Here is a 23,333-nt window from a genome sequence, read left to right on the forward strand (position 1 = left end):
TGCAGACTAGTCCTTTGGCGAGGCTAACCCTGCAGCGGCGCACCGGTTCGCCATTACTGCAAATCACTTTTATCATCCGAGCGTCAAATATTCGATTATCCTCCCTTTCGGTCTTCCATATAACTGCACGACCTGGAACTTACTTCTAAGATTCTTCGGAGTTATACTATCTGTCGGAGTCCAAGTCGTTATCTCTCCCTCTCCAACGTGAGCTTTCCTCCTGCGCGACTTCGCAGATTAAGTCGCTGTACGGAAGTTGCAGTAGGAGCTTGCAGCGTATTTTCCTCGACTTCCGTTCGAGCTGCAACAGGTAAATAAATTGCAGGGATCAAAGGCAATTCGTCTTTTATTAAAAATTCTGACTCGTCGCCTTTCTTCCTTCTAACGAACTGGATGAAATATCTTACCAGCAGTTAAAAACTCGCCGAGTCGACGACGAGCTGCCGCGATGCGAAGTTATGAAATCTATTTGTGTTACTCCGCATCGCGCAGGACAGATGCGCGCCTGCGAACCTCGCTTTTACATACAAATTGAAAAGAGACAGTTTGTTTAAAGTTCGAAAAACGCAGTTAAAAAAAGCGGAACTTTGTTTGCCGAGGGGATAGTAGCACGAGATAGCACACGCGCCTTTTTCCGAGAAGCCTAATTTTTTCTCCCGTTTCACGCGCGTGCACGCACACGTGCGCTGATGCATCGAGGCAAACTCTGCGCGCCGTTTCCCGCGAACGGAGCTTTCAATTTACTTTGCGCGAATTCTTTTTTTCCTAGATCTATACCGGTGCAAAAAAGTGGAGAGAAAAAAGAGAAAAAAAGTTACGCGCGGATTTGATCGGCGCAAAAAGCTTCATCTTGCAGCTGAATTTTATCAAACTGTACATACGAGTTCGCGCAATGATATACGGATACGGGAGAATTGAAGCCGTTCGCAGCTTGAAACAAGAAAAGTGAGAGGGAGTGCCGAACAAAACGTCGAAAAAAAGTGAGAGAGTTGGCGAAAAGCTCGAAAGAGGATAGAGCTTTTTTCGCAACCAATTCGCGCGAGACTTTTAATCTCGTTCATCATTCTGCGCGCCTCATATACGCGCATTCAGGGCAATACTTTAAGAGGATAATAATGCGCGGCCCAGCTTCACCAACAATCCCCCGCTGCTGCAGTGCGGGCCATCCGACGGAATTGTTCTCCGCATTTTCCCGCCTTTCCGCGCTCGCCTTGTCTCGCATTCAAACGGCCGCCGACTCGGCAACGCCTACTCCTCGACTGCATTCGCGATTCTTCTCCCATTAGAGCTTGCTGCTGCTGCTCTCGTTGTCCCCTCTCTCTTTTTTCCCCTCCTCGTCGTCGGCTCGCTCATTTTTTCGCAATCCCTTTCAGTGGCGCGCGCGCTCTTCTCCCTTATTTTTTTCGTGACCGCTTTCGACTTGCGGTATACATTCCTTTGTCGTTCGCCGGCGAGACTTAAGCGCGCCGACTGTCCGCGGCGATGAAAACTAAATTACGATAACAAACCGAGTGCTGCGACGAAATAATTGCGTTAGAGCTTTGCGCTCGCGCTTTTATTCTTTTTCTCCCTCCCACTCTCTCTCTTTTCTCGGTAAGCTTCGCCTCTCATTTTCACTCGTGCTAACAATGGCTCGCCTAACTTTTAATATTCGGAGATATTTCTTTCCCTCTAGCTCTCTTTCTCTCTCTCTCTCTCTCTCTCTCTCTCTCTCTCTCTCTCTCTCTCTCTCTCGATCTTTTTTTATTTCTTTTTTATATCTGCTTATTAGAAATTTTTCGCTAGACAATGAACGCCGCGCGTTTTTTAATAACGGCGCGATGCTTCGGAGCTCCATGCCATTTTCAGAGAGAAAGATGTACTTTTTATCGCAGATATTGGAATATTCAGGCTTTTAACAATATCGTTTGATTAACCGGGCTGATTTTTTTATCTATATTAAGAACTTTTACCGAGAATATCATTTCTTCGCTCGGCTATTAAAAGTATTTCATTTTACCGTATATTATATGGAAGATAATAAGCTATAGCAGTGGCGAATAAGAGAAGTGCCGTTTTTGTCTGCCAAGAGGACTTGAATAAAAGTATCAGATTATTTCTTCGTCATGATCATGATAATATGATCGATAAAAAATATACGTAGCTGTTATAAGACTAAATTATCAAATATCAAATGTATCTGGGACAAGCATATTGACAGCTGTTTGTCGATCTTTTTACAGCAGAATAGTGTGTTTATTCAGCGACGCTACAAATAAAAATTGAAAACGTTCGCTGCTTACTATAAAAGTAAATTGTAAATGTAAGTTTACTTAAAAATTACCCGTTGCCTTAAAAGTATGATCAGACAAACTTAAGAAATTTTTCTGATCACACTTCGCAGAAGCCAATTCAATGTGAATTACATTTTTCCTTTTTGGAAAGTGATAGTGTACTCTAGTACACCATCGGTTTTTTCATTAAAGAAATAACAATTAACTCTGACACGATAGTTGCACGCAGCTGTTGCAGTATGTAATAACTGAGAACAATTATTTTTAACATTTTTCCCGTAACTTTTTCACTATATGTTTTCTGGGAAATGAAAATTGTACAAATTGAATTATGAACATACTATATTGTCAGGATTTTGAAGAAATTTTCGCACAGGTTGTAGCATAATTAAATTCGGCGAGCCAACTAAATGCAAAAGCATTTTGTTGTCGATGAAATTTTGTTCCACATTAATTAAGTGTTCGACATTGCCACCATTCCTCCTACAGAAGAAACCAAACAAAATACTGTCGAAACAACGCTTAGTTAATTTCTACTTTTATTCATCGTTCATTAACGAATTACGATTAATTAAAAGTAACTTAAATTGCTCAAAGATTCTCCATTCGTTTCATTGTTTCCACTCAAAAGCCCGTAAAATCAGGGCGGTGTATATAATCTCCTTTAAATTGAAATTTCCAGATATTTTAAAATATCAGATCGTGGTAATTATACGATGGGCAAAATTCTAATTCGCGAACAAAAAGCGCCTCCCCGTCGCCGCACGTTCGGTCAAAGGCTTTAATAATAATTAACGAGCCTTTATACTGGGAAAGTTCGACACTAATTTAGCCACGTAAAGCCGGCGCACTTAAATTCAGGAAGAAATGGAATACAGAAACTTTTTCGGCCATCTATTCATTTGCATATATCGAGCGCGAGGCGCTGCAGTTTCGGCGCATTCGAGCATTAGCGTTGATTTCGTGAAATATGTTACTTAAATTAAATCACAAAGTTCAAACGAGTTTGGCCGGGCCAACGTGTGTCGAAAGAAAAGTATACGAAAGCCTCGCTCGTTATTCGGCGGAGAAAAAAGGACTATCAAAGAAAACCGCGAATTAAAAGTTCTTTAACGGCAGTCTTCATTTACTAAATCGCGTTATACTTCTCTTCGGCAAAGGCTCCTCGCTGCACCTACTACTACTACTACTACTTCCCACTCGACTCGGCAAGCTTTAATTTTCCGCCGAAGTGGAAGCAGCCGCAAAAAAGACCGAGCGCTCGGCTATACGGTTAATTTGAAAAAAAATTTAAAGGCTTCCTCGCCGGCGGATTTGCAAGCGAATAAGACAGCCAGGCGAGGTAGAGAGGTCCGAATGCAGAACGATAGAAAATCCATGCATACGGACTCGAATCTCGCGCTCTGTGTAAGACTTTCCGATTGCTCGCCGAGTGAGAGAGACAGAACTAGAAAATAAGGATTATCCTCGCCGTGGAGAAAGAGTCTCATCTACAATCGACCCAGAAACCAGCCAGAGAAACTCGACTCGAAAAAAAAGAGAGAAGAAAATCACGCGCGGGCCGAAGAAAAGACGGCTCCGTACTTTGCGATGCCCGAATGGCCTACTGCGGCAGCAATGGGATGTGCCGCGGGGGCTGCGGCTAAGAACCGAATTCTCGTTTCTTGTCGATGTCGTCATTGTCGCGGTCTTCTCCTCCCTCGCAGCCTCTCCTAGAGGGCGCGAACTTTGAGAGCTGTTACAATGATTCGCCCGGCGGCGGAGAATCTGCGATTCGGGAATAGATTGGAGTAGCGAGGCGAAAACTAGGTGCCAGTCGAATACATCTATATATACACGGTCATCTCGAAGTTAAAGCCGCGCGCAGTACAGTACAACTCTGCTGCCGGGAGGAAGAACGCTGGAGGACGAGAGCGTGGGTGTGTCGAGGAGAAAAAGAAAGAAGTTGGGGATAATGGCGCTGGAAAAATGACGTTAAGTGAGATGTGCGTAGAGCGAGGGTGAAAAAATAAAGCGAAACGAGCTGCGGTAGGACGAGGGGATGATATTATAATGGCAGCGGACAGCGGATTTGTTTGATATAACAAAAAGGAGGGGTTTTATCAGAGAAATTTTTAAATTCGTATAAAATTTCACGTGTCGAAGCCGTGCGCGCATTAACGTAATATTTACACGAGATAATTCCGCGACACGTATGCTTCGATCAATATTGTATTTTCATTATTGCGCGCGAGAATATGTTACACGCGCGCGCGCGTGAATCGTTACGCCTCTCCGAACAATTCGCCATTAAAACATTTTCGATAGCGGCTGGTATCGCGCGATGAAAAGTTAAGCGTTGTACGAACGCGAGACATTCGAAACACGTCGAGTGGCAGCGTAAACGGATGCCGTTTTTTTTTTATGTTTGTCAAAAGGGGGTAGGAGGAATTTTCGAGCGCGGCAGACTAACAAGCGTTCAATCAAATAAAATGTTTGAGAAATTTGAAAAGGCCGTGTCACTTCAAACTTTTTTATTTTCTCTCTCTCCCTCTCTCTCTCTCTCTCTCTCTCTCTCTCTCTCTCTCTCTATCGAAAAGTTTCAGCATGGAAAATCCGCCAAGCGTGAGGTGACGTGGAATATTGTTGTATATGAAAAGTCCTTGCGCCACGATTGCTTGACAGCAAAGTGCACGTGCCAATTCAGTTTTATTTCATTTACATCGCGAGTCAACTTTCCAATAGCGCGCGCTTGTAGTCTGTGTCTGTGTGTACTCTGTCTTCTTTTCAATAATGTGTTTTCCGTCGGAACAAAAAAATAAACGGCGCAAAAGTTATGAAATATTTCCTATCGCAGCTTTCAGCGCGTTTCCCAAGAAATATGCTTACACCTCTGCGTATTCCAGGGATCGATTTGAAAACATTCATTCGCACGAAGAAATGTAATACAGCAGGTGTTGCGAGAATAGTTGGCGAAAAAGAAAATCGGAATTCTCGGCAAGCCCGATGAGTTCTACATCGTCTCTGGTACAAAGCGAGAACAGGTGCTATGCGATGAGCTGCCGGTGATCGAATGAACGACAGAGAGGACACTGGAGATGGAAACTCTCGGATAGGGGGAGGAAAGCTTCATCGATTCCTTATCCGGTGTCCCAGAGTAATGCGCGCGAGTGTACTGTTAGTGAGAGCCATAGGTGTCGATGGTGCGGCAATAAAATCGCGCTCTGTTTGCGTCAAACGATAGGGTGTGTTGCCGTTTATTTCGTGATCCTTAGCGCGTTTATCCTTCCTTTCGGCTCGATCCCATACTTCAATCCTACGGTTTCTGTTAGCGTCGCTCTTATATATGTATCGCGGAGACGTCGCTCACACCCACGCAGCCAGACAGCGGGGACAATGCTAGCTTTATCGCTTCCAATGTGTCACCGACTGACGCGCGACGCTTGTCTCGGCGACGTTTTCATTCGGCGAACTTCTCGAATTCCCATTGACTGCGAAACGGATGGCCATTGATATTGGAAAGGAGAAATAGTTGAGCCTTGAAACTGGATTTTTCGAACGTCGTTGCTTTTTCTATTTTCGCCACTGTAAACGTGGAGAATTTTAACGTAAATTGATAAACTTTTTTTAATGATTTACTCCTTAAATAATTCAACAATTCATTTCTCGGAATAAGCTTGTTTATTCAATTCAGACCATGCTTGATGAAATTCTGACAAATAATTTCTGTTTGTAAATTGCTTCAATTATATATTTCCTTCAATTTATTTATGTAATACAGTGCCTTCTGCGTTTTATTGACAATCAATATTAATATACGTATGTGGAATTGAGTATTTTTAAATAAATTAAATTATAATCAAGCCGAAATTTTCATAAGAAACCACATAATTCATAAATTCATTATTCATATTCATAAATTCACATAATTCATAAATTTATAAATTATTTTATTTATTTTCACTTTTATGAATTTTATTTATTTTCTCGAATTTGAAAATCCTATGGCAGCCCAACTTTAGAAGTTTAATTTGCACTTGGATACTAGCGCAAACCTCAGAGCCTGTGAAACGTAGATATGGTTGCTGAGCGTGAAGTACGTGTTTCAGATCGATTATAAACTGTGTGAAATTCTATACTTCGTAGGTATATGCTAAAACATGATGTGTTGAACCTGATATTTTTTTAGCAGAGGTATCTCATATTTTTAATTAAGAATTCACTTGACTTTACGTTCGTAATTTCGAACAGACATACAATTTATTATATTGACGAACTCGATTAATTCCTTTAGTTAACATGATTCAACGGATGTCCGATAATTTTTGTCGAAAGTTGAGGATTTACCAAAGGAAACGCCCACGACGAGCTTAGTTGATCTAGTCGCTTTACGTTGTAATGCGATTGCTTATAGCTACTCCGCTTTGAGAGTAATTAATCGTCTGTTGATCTTAAGTAAGCCAGATATACATAGCTTCTCTCTGATGAATATCGGCGGATTCCCTAATCCCACAGCTTGATTTAGTCTATTTTAATCAGATAGCATTCGTAAATCTGCTTATTCAACTGCAGTGAATTGGTTGATGATGGTTACAATACGTCAAAGCGAATAATCACTTGAAGATGAATATTAATTTACCGATGTTATTAGATTGTTATTGTCATCAATGTGCTACAGCGTCACAGGTAGAAAAGCAAGAAATTAACGAGCCCACATCCTTTTTTGTTACAGTTACAAAATTCATCCGTATTGGAATAGCCGACAAAAACGACAACCCGCCATATTTCGATAAGGGCCTTTACGAGGCCGAGGTAGACGAAAATGAAGACATACAGCATACCGTCCTCACTGTCACCGCCAAAGATCACGATGAGTGTGAGTAGCAAAATTTCCGATAGTCCAATATTATTTTTCACGTACCGTCCGATATAATAATATGTTCAGCAAAAAAATATCGACATCATTTTCGGAATTTCCTAACTTTAAAACTTTAGCGACATCATTTTTGGAATACCAGGCCGAAGACCGTTGATACGGTTTCAGCTTTATATCAGAAGATATGAATTTATTTTAACGAGTCGCATATTTTTCCGCAACTTTATGTCGAGCGCAATCTGCGTAGCTTATAAATATTTTTAACTCTTGGAAATTCACGACGAAAAATAACTTTCGGCGCATGAAAACCGTTTATTTTTTACGAAAACGTTTTTACAGCCTCGCGTATTCGATACGAGATCACGAGCGGTAACATAGGCGGCGCTTTCGCCGTAAAAAATATGACAGGAGCCATTTACGTTGCTGGGGCGTTGGATTATGAGACGAGAAAAAGGGTAAGTTATTGGATGTTTTTATTGAGCGTGCTGAATTTGCGAATATATAAAATACCTTCCCTCTGCTACGTAAACACGTTTCACGTCGTTGCGTCGATCGACGAACCCCGATATTTTTCATCGGCCAAAAGCAGGAAGTATTTTAAAACTTTGCGATGTTACATAAGTAAAATATTCGATTGAGCGCGCTCGAATCACTATAATCACTATCCCTCACGTCAATGACACCGAATTCAATCTGCAGTACGAGCTGAAGCTGACTGCGTCGGATAACTTGAAGGAAAACTACACGATCGTAGTAATTCACGTGAAGGATGTGAACGACAACCCGCCAGTCTTTGAACGCCCTACGTACAGGACGCAGATCACGGAAGAGGACGACAGAAATCTGCCGAAGCGTGTTCTGCAGGTAAATTATTGGCCGTCGTCGCAGGGCTTTGGCTTATCGGACTTATCGCGGTCATTTAGGGCCTCGAAATAGCAAATAGCGGAAGTTTGCTCAGTAAATGCGCATCGGTGTATTTGACCGTGCTCACGTCTCGGATGTGTTTCAGGTCACTGCGAGCGACGGAGATCAGGACAGGCCTCAAAGCATCGTTTACTTTTTGACCGGACAAGGTATCGACCCGGACAACCCGGCAAACAGCAAGTTCGATATTAATAGGACTTCCGGAGAGATCTATGTACTCAAGGTAAAGTTCAGCCATTGATTTTCACGACTTTAGCGCTGAAACATTATATTATCTGAAAGTGCGAGCGAAATTCAAACGTCGACCGGACGGCAGACTGAAAAGCTCCAACTTCGAAATCAATAAGATGCTTTGAATAATGCGGATAAAGATAACGTCATATCTGTGTGTTGCAGCCGCTGGACAGGGACCAGCCCAATGGTCGACCACAGTGGAGATTCACGGTATTTGCACAAGACGAGGGCGGAGAAGGTCTGGTCGGTTACGCGGACGTACAAGTCAATCTGAAGGACATCAATGACAATGCCCCTCTGTTCCCTCAGGGAGTTTACTTCGGCAATGTTACCGAGAACGGCACAGCGGGTATGTATTGATTGCATATCTTTGACTGCGCAGATGTCATTTTAGAGGATCGCTAGATTTCCTCTCTTCTATATATACAATATTGTTAACAATGCCAATCGCTCTGTTACGCAGGAATGGTTGTAATGACGATGACAGCAGTCGATTACGACGATCCCCATGAGGGCACAAATGCCAAACTCGTTTATTCCATTGAGAAGAACGTGATTGAAGAGGAAACTGGATCGCCGATTTTCGAAATCGAGTCGGAAACCGGTGTAATCAAAACGGCTGTCTGTTGTCTGGATCGGGAACGCACGCCGGATTATTCGATACAGGTCGTCGCGATGGATGGAGGGGGGTTAAAAGGTAAAACTCGTTCGAACGATACCGCTGAAGTTAATTAAATTATATCGATTTCAGAGTTGTGTGTGTGTGTAATTGAAACGGGTATTTTTTTGTTCGTTACTCCAGGGACGGGGACGGCATCGATACGAGTGAAAGATATAAACGATATGCCGCCCCAGTTCACCAAAGATGAGTGGATGACCGAGGTTGATGAGACCGATGGTCCAGATCTTCCAGACATGCCTATTCTCACAGTCACTGTTCACGACGAGGACGAAACTAATAAGTTCCAGTACAAGGTAGGCTGGATTAACGATTTGTAATATGCATCATGATATCTTCATTTCACCATTCGTGTACACGATTATTCTAGGTAATCGAGAATAGCGGCTATGGTGCTGACAAATTCACCATGGTGCGGAACAGTGACGGAACTGGTTCGCTCAAAATAGTTCAACAGTTAGATTATGAGGACCAATTGCAGAGTAACGGCTTTAGGTTTAGGATTCAAGTAAACGATAAGGTAAATACAGCGGAGACAATTGCAATCGATCGATGATTCCATTGTGCGGTTTTCTATTGAACGTTGAAATTCTCACAGGGCGAAGACAACGACAATGACAAATACCACGTCGCGTATTCGTGGGTGGTTGTCAAATTACGAGATATTAACGACAACAAGCCTCAGTTCGAAAAAGCCAATATTGAGACATCAGTGGCAGAAAACGCTCTCGTTGGAACGACTTTGGAAACATTCAAGGCGACAGATCCTGATCAGGGCGGCAAGAGCAAAGTGTCGTACTCGATCGATAGAAGCTCGGATAGGAAGCGCCAGTTCTACATTTTCGAGAATGGAACGGTGTCTATCCAAAGAAGCCTGGATCGCGAAGAGACGCCCAGACATCAAGTGAGTGGTTATAAATTGGGAGGTGATCCTTAAATTCCGAGATTGCTCGCTTTAACCTGATTTGAAATTTCTTTTTTAGGTCAAAATTTTAGCTATCGACGATGGCATTCCTCCCAAAACAGCAACGGCTACGTTGACTGTGATTGTGCAAGACATCAACGATAACCCACCAACGTTCTTGAAAGACTACAGACCAGTATTACCTGAATTCTTACCAGCGAGAAAAGTTGTCGAGATTCTGGCAACTGACGATGACGATCGCTCGAAAAGTAATGGACCTCCATTCGTATTCAGAATGGATCCCAAAGCTGACGACGTTATTCGAGCGAGTTTCAAAGTTGAAAGCGATAACAGTAAGTTGAAACTGCTGTTTTATCGAAGAATTTTATTTCAATCCAGGCACTAATTAAAATAATTGCTTATTTGCAGAGGGTGCAAACGGAGATGGTATGGCGATCGTTTCGTCCCTCCGAGCATTCGATAGAGAACAGCAGAAGGAATATCTTATTCCTATTGTCATCAGGGACGCCGGTAGCCCATTCATGTCTGGTACGAGCACTTTAACGGTTATTATCGGAGATGCGAACGACAATAAAATGCAACCTGGCTCAAAGGATATATTCGTGTACAATTACGCGGGTCAATCTCCTGAAACCGAGATTGGAAGAGTATACGTGTACGACTTGGACGATTGGGATTTACCCGATAAAAAGTTCTATTGGGACGGTTTAGAGCACGATCAATTCAAACTAAACGAAGATACGGGCATGATATCTATGAAACCTGGAACACACGATGGCAAATATCATCTACGATTCAAAGTGTATGATAGGACTCACACTCAGACGGATGTACCAGCGAACGTCACAGTGACCGTCAAAAGCATTCCTCACGAGGCAGTTCTGAACTCGGGTTCTGTTCGTATATCAGGAATAACCGACGAAGACTTTATCCGAGTATGGAATTACAAAGTAAGTTATAATAATTTGATGATTATCTTAACAGCGTATGATGAGACTTGGATTTTAATTCGCGATTTTTCTTCCAGACGCAAAGCCTGTCCAGAAGCAAGGCAGATCTGTTCAGAGAAAAACTGGCGGTGCTTCTTAGCATCGAACGCGAAAACGTAGATGTGTTCAGTGTGCAACTGCGAAGAAAGCATCCTCCTCTAACCGACGTTAGGTTTGCAGCCCATGGATCACCTTACTACAAACCTGTCCGGTTAAATGGAATAGTTTTGATGCACCGGGAAGAGGTTTGGATCCACATTTTTCACGCAATATCTACTTGTACCCCGAAAGAAACAAAAAATTAAACCATTCGATGCAATTTTAGATCGAACGAGACGTCGGCATAAACATCACTATGGTCGGAATCGACGAATGTTTCTACGAAAATGAAGTTTGCGAAGGCAGCTGCACGAATACTCTGGACATCAACAGCATACCTTACATGGTGAATGCCAACAAAACTGCTCTTGTCGGAGTTCGAGTCGATATAATCGCTGAATGTACATGCGGAGCGAGAAACTTCAGTAAGAGTGAATCTTGCAGAAATAACCCATGCCACAACGGTGGTCGGTGCGTCGAAGGACGATTCGGTTTAACGTAAGTACACCTCGATGGTCTGTTTAATTTTGATCGATAGAAATCTCGCGCATAAACTTTACGAGACGACTTCTATCTGCAGATGCCAGTGTCCTGCTGGATATAATGGACCTAGATGTCAGCAGACTGCGAGAAGTTTCAGAGGCAACGGATGGGCTTGGTATCCAGCTCTCGAAATGTGCGATAACAGTCACTTGAGTTTCGAGTTCATAACAAGAAAATCCGATGGCTTGCTTCTGTACAACGGACCTATCGTACCTCCGGAATCTGACGAGATCATGGTTTCTGGTAAGTTGCTTTGTCGATTCAAGTTTTATTCCGTTCCTCGTGAAAGATTCAGACATGATAGTTCGTATCACTCGCAGATTTCATCTCGGTCGAACTCGAACGAGGAATTCCAAGGCTTCTCATAGACTTCGGTTCTGGTACACTGGAACTCAAGGTGAAAACCAAGAGAACTCTCGATGACGGAGAGTGGCACAGGCTGGATATATTCTGGAACACCGAGGTAAATAATTTTTTCCACATTTTGTTTTCCATTCGCATTTCCTGTTCGAAAGATAAACCAAAATATACGTCTTCTTTTCAGACGGTTAAGCTCATAGTCGATTTCTGCAAATCCGCCGAGATCTCGGAAGCAGACGATGGTACTCCACCACATTTCAACGACGCCAGCTGCCAAGCGCAAGGCACCATTCCACCATTCAACGAGTACCTGAACGTCAATGCTCCATTGCAAATTGGAGGCCTGTATGTGGAGCAGTTCGAGCCGGATCAATACAAATGGAAGTACATGCCAGTTGGCAAGGGTTTCGACGGCTGCATCAAGAATCTCTTCCACAATAGCAAACTTTACGACCTGGCACATCCAGGCTTGTCGAGAAATAGCGTGGCTGGCTGTCCCCAAACCGAAGAAATTTGCAACAATCAAGAATCCACGACCCGCTGCTGGGAGCACGGCACGTGCGTTGGCAGTTTTTCCGAAGCGAGATGCCAGTGTAATCCCGGATGGACTGGGCCGGGCTGCATGACTCCAACGATACCCACAACTTTCAAACCCCAGAGTTACGTCAAATATGCTCTCTCATTCGAGCCGGACAAGTATTCCACTCAAATCCAATTGCGGTTCCGCACCAGGGAAGTCCACGGCGAACTCTTCCGAGTGAGCGACCAGCACAACCGAGAGTACGCTGTTCTCGAGATCAAGGATAGCCGACTAAGATTCAGATATAATCTCAACAACATGAGGACCGAGGAGCGCGATATCTGGCTGACCGCGATTGCTGTGGACGACGGACAATGGCACACGGTTAGAGTATCCAGATACGGCTCCGCGGCGACGCTAGAGCTTGACGGCGGTGAGGGCAGAAGATTCAATGAAACCTTCTCCTTTGAGGGACATCAATGGCTGCTAGTTGATAAACAAGAGGGCGTTTACGCTGGTGGCAAAGCCGAGTATACTGGCGTGAGGAGTTTCGAGGTCTATGCGGACTACCAGAAGGGTAATTTCAACAGCTTTGTTTTGGTTCTTACGATTTTCTAATTCGATAAACTTTAATGAAATATTTCTCGATCAGGTTGCCTGGACGACATCCGACTCGAGGGCAAGCACTTGCCCTTGCCGCCAGCTATGAATGGAACGCAATGGGGGCAAGCGACAATGGCTAGGAATCTAGAAAGAAACTGTCCCTCCAATAAGCCTTGCGCTAACATTATCTGTCCCGACCCATTCGAATGCATCGACCTATGGAACGAATATGTTTGCACGTGAGTATCGGTTTCGTGATTTTCTTAAAATAGTTAAGTTTCGAGATTTAGATATAATAAAGCCATCGACTCTCACAGATGCGGAGAGGGAAGAGTGCCCTCGCCCGACAACAAAGGATGCATGGATAAGAACGAATGTATAGACTACCCTTGTCTTAACGGAGGCCGTTGCATCAATCAGGATCCACGCTTCCGCTACCGATGTATCTGCCCCGATGGATTCTGGGGCGAAAACTGCGAACTCGTCCAAGAAGGACAAACCCTAAAGCTCAGCATGGGTGCTCTTGCTGCTATTTTAGTCTGTCTTCTCGTTATTCTTGGTAAGTCATTGCATCGATTTGTTTATTTTTCCATAGGTTTGCCATTTTTACAGAATATAACACACGATTTGTCTTTTCGCAGTTCTCGTATTAGTATTCGTAGTGTATAATAGAAGACGGGAATCGCATATTAAGTATCCAGGACCCGACGACGATGTTAGAGAAAATATTATTAATTACGACGACGAGGGCGGCGGTGAGGACGACATGACCGCCTTCGACATAACTCCGCTGCAAATTCCTATTGGCGGACCGATGCCTGACATGGGTGGAAAATTACCTCCGTGCAAAGTGGCCTGTAAGTTTCCAATATCTAATACACCCCTACCGAGGATCTATAAGAAGTTTTTACGTAACGCGTTGCTCTTTTTTCTCGCCATCATTCAGACCCCCTCGGACCGGAACCAAACGTAGGGATCTTCATCGAGGATCACAAGAAGAGAGCCGACAGCGATCCGAATGCACCTCCTTTCGATGATCTAAGAAATTATGCATACGAGGGTGGCGGAAGTACCGCTGGCTCGTTATCATCTCTAGCCTCTGGTATGTTAATAGGATCTAATTACGCTCCGGTTATGTAGCCTATAATTATGAATCAATAACGCGCTCGAGAGACTATTTGCAAGTCAAGCAGAATATTCAAATTTCGATTTTGCAATAGTCAGCTAATTCGACGTGATTTCCAGGCACCGACGACGAGCAGCACGAGTACGAGTATCTGGGAGACTGGGGTCCGAGATTCGACAAGCTGGCCAACATGTACGGCCCCGCCGAGCACGAGAGCGAAGAGGAGGAATAACCGGCGGATCCTAACAATTATCGAAGAACAATTGCCAGTAGTGTGATCGTGCGCGATCTTCGGTCCATGCTCGTGCAGTGATGATTTAGCGAACGCCACGCTCTGAGAGAAAGAGCGCCGGTGAGAGACTAATCGGAACAGAGCTGCCGGTCTAACGCGAGTAACTCGCACGAGAGAGAAGGGAGTATCTCTCCCTACTCACAGTCCTTCCGCTGAATTAAGCATAAACGAACGAACTATGTAGATCTAAAAGTAAGAGAGAAAACGATAAATCCGTATAGATGCGGCACACGCACGCACGGTCGGCGTCATTGCCAGGCGAAAGTAACTGAGCCTAGAGGCGTCGTGTAATACGCGCACTCGCTTGCGCTGCGGCTCGAGCTCACCTCGAATCGTTAACGAGCGTAAGGTCGCGCGTAATGAATTTTGCAATAACTTTAAAGAAACGAAGGAGCGCGGATAAAACGCGATCTCGGAGAATCCAGGCGGGTGAGGTAAAAGAAAAATACAGAAAAATAAGAATAAATAAACAAAACAACTTATTATCTACAGTCATACTCTAAAGCATTAAGGAAGGATACTACAACTATTTGTATTATAGATGCGTTGCGCGTATACGTAGTCGTCCCTCGCGAACGAACGTGACGTGGAATTTTTCTATGGATTCGTTTATATATATGAATTATTATATTATATTATCATTATCAATTCGAACCGGAAGCGGTTACCTTCGTTACCGATAGTATACGTACATATAAATATAAATAAATATATATATATATATATATATATATATATATATACACATTGACATTATTAAAGTAAGATCGTTTCTCCATTCGTCGCATTATATTGTCATATTATATATTATTATGGATTATCGATTAGTCGACTCCGTCGTGACGATCGAGGAGCAGCCGGGTAAAGTCAGCAGCAGCAATCCATCTTTTACGAAAGAATTACCTCAGCGACACGAACCCACATACACACCTACTTACACCAGATGAGAAAACAGTTGAAATGTGTTTACCCAAATAAGAATAAAAGTTCAACGAGGACTGCACAGGAGAAGTTCGAGAAAAGCCGGAAAGACACAGGTGAAAGTCCTGTTGAACAAGATATTATTGTCGTTGTTAAACGTCTCGTTGTAGCTCTGTAAGAGAACGATCATCCTCAAAGTCAGGTCAGAAGTCGCGATGCGCTTTACTTTTGCCGCCGAGATCGTGAGAGAGAGAGAGAGAGAAATAAGAGATAGTATCTACACATTACGATATTCCATTTGGTTGATAAGGGTATAGTGCGAAAGAAAAGCTTAAAAAATTTAGACTCATCGTTGCGTATAGGTAGAGTTATTATTATTCGGATTCCATAATAGCGTCGCGCCAGCGTTATTAGCTATCTCCTTGCGTCGTGCCCACGCCCACGCACGACCTGACGAGAGGCAACTCTTGTCCTGTTATAAATGTGTATCGCGTTATTGCAGCTCGCGCATCTCCTCCAGCCCGTACACACACCGCCAAACGCGAATCCGTGTTATATGCATTTTCCTTTTGATTCCTCACGGCTTCACAATAATACACCTTCGTCCACCGCCGCCACTAACGAAAATAGCATTCCTGCCACGAGAGCCTCAGCTATACGCGCGTCTTTTAATTTTTCATCTGGATTGCGTCTGTTTTTCTGTAAAATTGGGCCACTCCGGCCACAGTCTACATGTTTTTTTGGGGAAGAAAACGTGTACACGCACACGAGAGAAGGCGTTGATGATCTAGGCGAGAAATTAAAGACGAGTGTATAGCAATAATCGTCTCGCGGTGAGAAAGTATTTTTGTCAGTGCGTTCGCCGCGACGCTCGCATAATCGTCGTCGAGAGCCTGGCGCACAGTTGGCAATTGTAAACAACTGTGCGCCGGAGCTGCCGAATGAATCACGCATACCTTATACTAATAGCCCGATCGCGTCGCTGGTACGTGTGAACTATACATTTTTCCACTTGAATCGACTGATGATTTGTAAAATTCTCAACGGGAATATTAAAATAGTCAATTTACCTGTTAGGTGTCCGCGCGACGGTTTATCCTTATGGGGGAAAAAACAGAATAACTTATAAATATAAATATATAAATATATAAATATAATTATTGTACGAGATGAAGAGAAGAAAAAAAAACGATAAGGAAGAAAAAAGAAAAATATGTAATTAAACATGTATGAGAGGATGAGACGACGGGAGGGACACACGGGTCTCGCGCGTATAATGCAGTCACACCGATTATACCGAAAGAGAGAGAGAGAGAGAGAGAGAGAGAGAGAGAGAGAGAGAGAAAGAGAGAGCGAAAGAGAGAGAGAGAGAGAGAGGAGTCATTGCGCTCAACGGCGTCGCAGACTCTGCACAATGACGCATATTATGTAATTGTATAATTGTCCTACCGATTTTCGTACTAATCGTATCGTTTCTTGCGATTTGTGATATTAATTTTTCGAGGGATATACATGTATGCGTAATTTTAGTTACAAGTATAAACACCACTATATCCGCGATCTAACTGACCTAGTCTTACGTTTTAAGCGATAAGTCGGACTTTGAGAAAGAGACTTTATATTATACTTACTTTACTATTATTATTATTATTATTATCATTATTCCTAAGTTCCCATTGTATTTATTTGCGACAATTGTAAACTTTGATATTATATTATATTGATTTTTTTATAATATTTATTGCTGCGTTTCTTTTCTATTTTTATTTATATCGCGTAATTTTTAACGTCCGTCCCCTTGATGAACTTTCAGTTTTATAAATTTTTGTACATTGGCATTCTTCATTTCTCACCATCCACTATTTCTCGCGTAAGAAAAGATTTGGATTCTCGCATCTTTCTCCCCCTACCAGAAAGTAGAAATTAAGAAGCAGCGACAGTATTCCACAGACTGGCATTAGGGAAATGAGAGTTTATCGTTAAAAAAAAACTGGATTGCGTCGTGCGTGTGTGCAGTGGCATGAGAGAAATATTCTAGTTAAGGCTCACCGTTGTGTATGTAAATTAACGAATCATTAACACGTCACACACATCCTTTCCATTATATGTACCGCCTTCGGCCCTCGGCATTCCGAGCTGTATTAAATTCCACTTTCAATCAATGAAATAATAAGAAAACAAAAAGAGAGATATAAAACCGTACAAACAAACGAATTAACGAAATCATAAGACTTTTATCGATATTTAAGATTATCAATCTAGGTTATATTGTCGGTGTTTTTTTAAAGATCGATGGATCAGCAAAAGTGAAAGTCATGAAATAAAAAAAGAAATAATAAAACGAATCGTTAGTGTACGTGATTTTTTTACTGTATAAAAAGATTTCACTTACCCTCTATACCGATGCTTAAACGTTTCCCCCGGGGATTCTAACGTTCGAAATGATCTCATTGTAAAGAGTCCTGGACTCGTTTGAATAAAAGAAAAAAAAACCGGTAAAATTTTTTATTATCGTATACTCTGAAGTGTACTTATACGTTGTATAATGTAATATTTCCTATATACAGGATGGACAAATATAAAGGGACTGCTAATAGTGTTTAGTGATTATTTCGAGATGAAACTTATGCTCAAAACACATATCTGAAAGCTACTTTTCTATGCTGTCAACTATTGCACACTGCCCGGAATAAGTACGAAAACTATATAGCTCACTTAACAGATGAAAAAAAGTTAAAATAGAAATGCAAATAATAATGAATGAAAGGCAAATATGACTATATACGCGGGATGCCAAGCGCCGATCGCGATATCACACCGCGTAGTTGATAGGTCGTACGACCCAATGTTTTATCGTAGCCGTCGTTACACGGATGCTGTAATATACAGAATACATAGATGAGAAATATAAATTATATATATAAATACATATGTATATGTGCGCTGCCACTGAACACATCTCGTTAGTACAATTACCGTATAATAATCTATACGTACAGTATAATCGATACACGTATTATTAATTAATTAATATTATTAACGATTGATTACGATACATGATTATCACTATATTATCAATACCATTTGTACTTTATCATTTTCAGTTCCAAACGAAATAAAAATGCCTTCTTTTTAATATAAAAAAAGTGTGTAAAATGTTATTTGTAGCGTTGTGACTTTTATTTTCCTTCTCCCACACACTCTAGATTTCAGTACAGCGACTTGGAATTCGTCGTCTTCCGACTTCGCTTTCGACCCCGACTTCTGCGGGTTCTGTATGATCCATCGCACTGTGCTTCCTCCAACTTCGGTAATTCGCTGGCTATCTTCTTCACCATCGTACTTTTTAGGTGATCGGCAAAGAAACGCGGTCCAAAGTCACTGAAACGTTAAATTTCGTTCGCATCATTTCCTATCCTCGCTAACTTGCCGAAAACTTCTTACGAATATATCGTGAAGTCCACCGATCTCGTGACGTGCAGCGTGGTGAGGAAGAATCCGATAGCCGTGACGCAGCACAATATTGCCATAGGAGACTTGTTGTGCAACAACCACGTTGCCGCGTCTCTGAATCCAAAACTGATAAAAACCTGATGCGGTGGTAAAATTTTCAGTTTATACAAAAGATCACTGCGATTTTAGTGTTTGTACCTTGCACAACGCTCTGGTGAACGTCGTGTAAATATGCACGTCGATAGGAGTCCACACGCACGCGACGGAAAAATCTAAGATAAAAGCTGTCACGAGAAACTGAAATCAATCAGAAAAACGATGTGAATAAATGTTCGCAGCTATATACACAATTTGATTCGTCGAATCGCTTACTTCGTAAAGACCCATCAACGAAGCGATCGGCTTTCGAAAAGATGCAGGGTAAAAGTTCAGGTTGGACGTTATTGTGTAGACTCCAAGGGCAAAAATTATAGAGGTTATAGGAGGTCCGGAGAGAAGGTAATCTCCGTAATCATCTTCCATTGCGTCAGAGAAACATGTTTTAAAAACCGAAATGCCCATACAATTCAATATGAGAGCCCATATTGTGTAAACTAACTTCGTCATCCTGTGCGCTAGTCGACGCTTCGACTAAAATTTAAGTAAGTCATGATCTTGCTGTTGACAAAACATGTACAACGTATATGACTGATCATCCCGTATTCAATGAAGTTTACTGTATTCAAAAATAAAGCAAAAGCATAATTATACGAAATCGCAAGTTGTTAAAAAGTTTATTTTCACTTCGTATTATTATACAGTCGTCGTTGAACGATTTTCAAATCGTTTATATTGTAACTTTCGAACGAAAATCAAATCCTCAAATTTGTTCGATAAAGGCGAATTTATTACATTCTCAGAAAAAGTTTTCGAAATAAAAGTACTACAAAATGCTTGTATAACTCATACAGATACAAATAAAAGGGACTACGGACGCACAATTTACAATACTCCAACATCAGACAAACATCAAAAACTGCAGTTATCACAATTTCATCTCGCTTTCGGTAAGCTGTAGACAAACCTATCAGTAATTTCAGGATTTTTAAACGTGATTCTTCTACTCTTGTTCACGCATATCCAGTATTCCACATCTTGTCTGTCAAACAGTACATGCACGTTAGAAAAAAATATCCAAATGCTTGAGAAGTAGGGACGCTCATTGATTTTTACTTAATACTTGGCCCAGAGATCAATCAAGAGCGAATCAAGCGTCTCTGTCGCGTCGAGCATCCAGAGGAAAGCAAGTACGGATATACAGAAGGCCGTGTGCGTCGCTGCCATCTCGGTACTCATGTAGGAGGCCGCCGCTGTTACGTGGGAATACTTTCCAAGCTCCATTTGTGAATTGAGCCACGTCAGCTGAAGGTATAAAATTTTTTTACTCGCCTCCTGTAGACTGCTAATGTCGATTATCAATCAAAGCAAACGATGTAAAACTTAATGCACGAGTCTACTTCTACGATAAAACGACGTAAGACTATATCTGTGAATGCTTGTGAATGTGAACGTTACCGCTTTACTGGACTCTTGCGTTAGACACCACGTCATGTTCATCAGGGGGATCCAAATAATGCGCGTGGCTAGATCCGTTATCAGAGCCGACACCAGCATCTGCGGAAACGTAATGAGAGCTAAAATCTCGGAGACCGAGCTGAAATACCGCTAAAACGCATCGCTCACTTCGTAAATGATAATTAGCTGAATCGGTGGCTCCTTCAAGGATCTGGGCCAAAGCCTGTACTCGGCCAGGAGACACAGTGTGGAGAACACGAAGATGAGGGAGGCATACGAAGGATCAAAGGGCGGATCCTTTACCACCTCGAAGCACAAGCCGATCAGGCAGATTTCACGCAGATGCATGTACAGCCCTGTGCCGACGATCACGAGCCAGTGATAATTCACGCATTCCATGTAGTCCCTCAGCACGTCCATTATCGATCAGTTGAGGGCTCGCGTGCTTTGCTTTATTGTTTATCGAACCAGAATTGAAAATAATAAACAAACGGTCGGGAGTTTGTTGTTCCCCCGCGCGGATAACGAACCAACCTCAATCTCGACGTCAGATCTTGCAGGTTATGATGATGTCGCGCATGTTTGTACCTGTGTGTACCTTTTGTCGGATTTTTCACGAATCGATGAATTTTTTTTACTTTTCTTCGCGACGGGCGCAACGCAACGTTTTTCTTTAAATAATTTTACCAAGATGTTGTTAGCTGAAAGCAGAAGTGATGAGGGAATTAGCGCGCGCAGTTTGCTTAGAAACCATCCTCCGTTACTGCTGGGTAATCAATTGTTTCTTGTCAAGTCTTAGCAAGGGGTTAATGGATTTTCCTTGCTTCTTTTCTCTATTTTCATTAGCTCACTTATCTAACGCCTCGTATCGTGGGGCTGATTAGCGCTTTTAATTTGATAATACGAACTTTTTTCGAACGAAAATAAATATTTGAAAATAAAGGGAGAAGACAACGGAATACGCGATCGATTAATTCGGAAGACATAAAAATTCGGGGAGCGTGCCAAAACATAAAATCCTCATTAAGTTCGCTCATCGCAGGAAGGGCGCGCAGCATCGCATTGCAATTAAAGAGATGGACTACGTGCGCGGCGTCCTTGACTCCTTCGGGTGGGATAATGGAAAAGCGAGTCAAAAAGGCCATCAGCCGCCGGTGTTGTTGCGATCGCGTAAACTCGCGGCCGTAAATCTGGCAGTCGTAGAAAAAGAAGAAGAATAATGACAAGGGTGGGAGTACTAGCGGGCACTCATCCGTTAAGGTGTTACCTACGGACAGTGTTAGATCCATATACAGCCGAGGCTCGTTCGATGTGGGGAGGAAAAAGCTCGCTATCTCTCTTCTATGCATTATGCATCGCATTTACAGATGGGATTCAGCTCCTTACGTCGGCGGAGAGTATAATACGTTGAATAATGCACTTGCCTTTGCCTCGCTATTTCTTTGCGTTGCGTGGATTTTTATTCCGAGAAAATTGGAGGACTCGTTATTTGCCTTCGTGAGTCGGTGAGCTTTGCGCTGTGTTCCGTTATAATATTTGATGATTAAATGAATAGAGTGAAGGCTCGCATGAATATATTTTAATATTTCACGCCGAGCAATCAAATTGAAGAAGAACCTTTAGCTTTCAGGCAAATTAATCATTTTTCAGCCGCAGCAGTCGAATTTTATCGTCGCTCTCGTTGAAAATGAATATTCAAATTAATTAATCATCCCTTTCACGCATGTCTCGTCAGAATCCGAAAGAAAGGTCCATTGTCTCCAGACATAACATAATCATCAGCATCTTCCCTCTTCCCTTATCCAGCTACCCCCATAGAAATTAACAAGATGATACAGCTCTCGGTCGAGCGTGAATTCTCATGGCATATCCACACAGCAAGTTGACTGTCGCTCACAAAGGGGGTAGCGAGCCGTGAATTGCGTCAGGAAATTGTCTCAACGCCGTCCTTTCTCGCGGCTCTCCATCTCCGCTTCTCTTGTTAATGACAAGCGCATCGTTCGTTCTCGCGAAAATCAAAGCGCTTAAACGTCCCTCAGAGCGAGAAAGAGAGACGCGAGTGTAAGTAGGTCAGAGTCTTGCTCCGGCCAGACATTGGGCAGCTGTGCGCGCGGATGAAAAAGAGCTGCAGAGGATAGGGACTGCTGCGGAGTCGAACGACTGCAAGGATTGCTCGCCGAGAAAGGATGGCAAAGAGAACGTGCCGATCACCTTACTACCTCTCGTAGCCATGGCGACGAGGCTGCATGAGAGAGAATTAGAAAAAGCGAGTGTGAAGAAGAAAATACTTAGCCGAGCAAGTGCGGAAGAGAGATTTTCGTTCGCTTGGATTCACCTTGGTGTGCTCGACGAGACGCGCGGAGAACGGAAAATGAGCCACAGCTAGCGTCGAATAGTTTAGTTAGATAGCGAGATTAATTTAGTTGAAAAGCGAAGATGGAAAATCCTGTAGAGAAAGAATGAAATAATAAGTAAGTGCACCGGAGCTCTAAACTGAGATGAAAAATCTGCGGGGACCTTCCTCCTCATCCGCTTTAGTAGGAAATGAGCAGCTGCTCCTTCGAGTGGCTTGCTCTTCTTCAAATCGCCTTTCGAACACTCGAATCATTCCACCTAGGCTATAACCGAGCTTATACAGCTCGAATGACTCTCTCACATTCAATAATCTCAATCCCCGAGAACTTTATGTCGTTTTCATCTCGAATGACCTTTGATCATTTTATTCGCGAACTTCCATTCCTTTTCTATCAAATACTCCCGGATGCCTGCTTTTGCCAGCAGATAGCGTTTTATACGGCCTCGATAAACTGCCTTTGAAAAGTATAATTTCGTTATCAACTTTTTAAAAGGGCCTTGTGATTATATAAGCACATCCTTCGCCCTTGCAGTTTTCGTCTGTTTCTTTCTCCTCTCAAGAGCAACGCAACGAGCAAAAATTCCATGAGAACGATTATATAACATCGATGTAGGCGATTTACATATG

The 23,333-nt window shown here is 42.6% G+C and overlaps 3 protein-coding genes across 10 annotated transcripts in view; 1 reads left to right on the forward strand and 2 right to left on the reverse strand.

The window, feature by feature from the left end:
* LOC100119897 (neural-cadherin) overlaps positions 1-17,820 on the forward strand; it is an 89,897-nt gene extending 72,077 nt beyond the window's left edge. For all 5 annotated transcript variants that reach the window (XM_031922536.2, XM_031922539.2, XM_031922538.2 and 2 more), the window contains 21 exons: positions 6,985-7,128; positions 7,468-7,583; positions 7,828-7,992; positions 8,138-8,275; positions 8,449-8,635; positions 8,750-8,983; positions 9,089-9,261; positions 9,336-9,485; positions 9,564-9,869; positions 9,949-10,222; positions 10,299-10,840; positions 10,918-11,124; positions 11,205-11,476; positions 11,559-11,764; positions 11,842-11,984; positions 12,066-12,978; positions 13,054-13,243; positions 13,322-13,563; positions 13,646-13,861; positions 13,951-14,106; positions 14,250-17,820. In XM_031922536.2, coding sequence (XP_031778396.1) covers positions 6,985-7,128; positions 7,468-7,583; positions 7,828-7,992; positions 8,138-8,275; positions 8,449-8,635; positions 8,750-8,983; positions 9,089-9,261; positions 9,336-9,485; positions 9,564-9,869; positions 9,949-10,222; positions 10,299-10,840; positions 10,918-11,124; positions 11,205-11,476; positions 11,559-11,764; positions 11,842-11,984; positions 12,066-12,978; positions 13,054-13,243; positions 13,322-13,563; positions 13,646-13,861; positions 13,951-14,106; positions 14,250-14,362 — 5,087 coding nt within the window. In that variant the 3' untranslated portion in view covers positions 14,363-17,820. The remainder of the gene's footprint in view (positions 1-6,984; positions 7,129-7,467; positions 7,584-7,827; positions 7,993-8,137; positions 8,276-8,448; positions 8,636-8,749; positions 8,984-9,088; positions 9,262-9,335; positions 9,486-9,563; positions 9,870-9,948; positions 10,223-10,298; positions 10,841-10,917; positions 11,125-11,204; positions 11,477-11,558; positions 11,765-11,841; positions 11,985-12,065; positions 12,979-13,053; positions 13,244-13,321; positions 13,564-13,645; positions 13,862-13,950; positions 14,107-14,249) is intronic.
* On the reverse strand, positions 17,677-19,486 carry LOC103316647. Of its 4 annotated transcripts, XM_031923780.2 has the most exons (5): positions 19,395-19,486; positions 19,169-19,311; positions 18,995-19,093; positions 18,788-18,933; positions 17,677-18,724 (listed from the first exon to the last, which is right to left on the reverse strand). In XM_031923780.2, exons 2-5 carry the CDS (start codon positions 19,181-19,183, stop codon positions 18,553-18,555), a joined length of 432 nt encoding a protein of 143 aa, XP_031779640.1. In that variant the 5' UTR covers positions 19,184-19,311; positions 19,395-19,486; the 3' UTR covers positions 17,677-18,552. The 4 variants fall into 4 exon arrangements, with proteins under 4 accessions (XP_031779640.1, XP_032453152.1, XP_032453153.1 ...); XM_032597261.1 differs by having other exon boundaries at positions 19,169-19,485; XM_032597262.1 differs by having other exon boundaries at positions 18,788-18,922; positions 19,169-19,472.
* A 69-nt stretch (positions 19,487-19,555) lies between these two features.
* On the reverse strand, positions 19,556-21,284 carry LOC100678744. Its single transcript, XM_003427070.5, has 5 exons — positions 20,885-21,284; positions 20,519-20,800; positions 20,351-20,449; positions 20,009-20,197; positions 19,556-19,934 (listed from the first exon to the last, which is right to left on the reverse strand). The coding sequence occupies exons 2-4, from the start codon at positions 20,768-20,770 to the stop codon at positions 20,009-20,011; spliced, it is 540 nt and encodes a 179-aa protein (XP_003427118.1). The 5' UTR covers positions 20,771-20,800; positions 20,885-21,284; the 3' UTR covers positions 19,556-19,934.
* Between the last annotated feature and the right edge of the window lie 2,049 nt (positions 21,285-23,333).

Source organism: Nasonia vitripennis, chromosome 2, assembly GCF_009193385.2.
Source record: "Nasonia vitripennis strain AsymCx chromosome 2, Nvit_psr_1.1, whole genome shotgun sequence".
In the NCBI taxonomy this organism is placed as follows: domain Eukaryota; kingdom Metazoa; phylum Arthropoda; class Insecta; order Hymenoptera; family Pteromalidae; genus Nasonia; species Nasonia vitripennis.

Excerpts from the sequence above, each read along its gene's own strand:
- LOC103316647 (XM_032597261.1), bottom strand. The coding sequence starts at position 19,402 with ATGACGAAGTTAGTTTACACAATATGGGCTCTCATATTGAATTGTATG. Across the intron at positions 19,094-19,168 it reads CGTTGATGGGTCTTTACGAA|TTTCTCGTGACAGCTTTTAT; the intron begins GTAAGCGATTCG and ends GATTGATTTCAG. Across the intron at positions 18,725-18,787 it reads GTGGACTTCACGATATATTC|TGACTTTGGACCGCGTTTCT; the intron begins GTAAGAAGTTTT and ends TTAACGTTTCAG.
- LOC100678744 (XM_003427070.5), bottom strand. The coding sequence starts at position 20,770 with ATGGACGTGCTGAGGGACTACATGGAATGCGTGAATTATCACTGGCTC. Across the intron at positions 20,450-20,518 it reads AGCTAATTATCATTTACGAA|ATGCTGGTGTCGGCTCTGAT; the intron begins GTGAGCGATGCG and ends ACGTTTCCGCAG. Across the intron at positions 20,198-20,350 it reads CGCAAGAGTCCAGTAAAGCG|CTGACGTGGCTCAATTCACA; the intron begins GTAACGTTCACA and ends TTATACCTTCAG.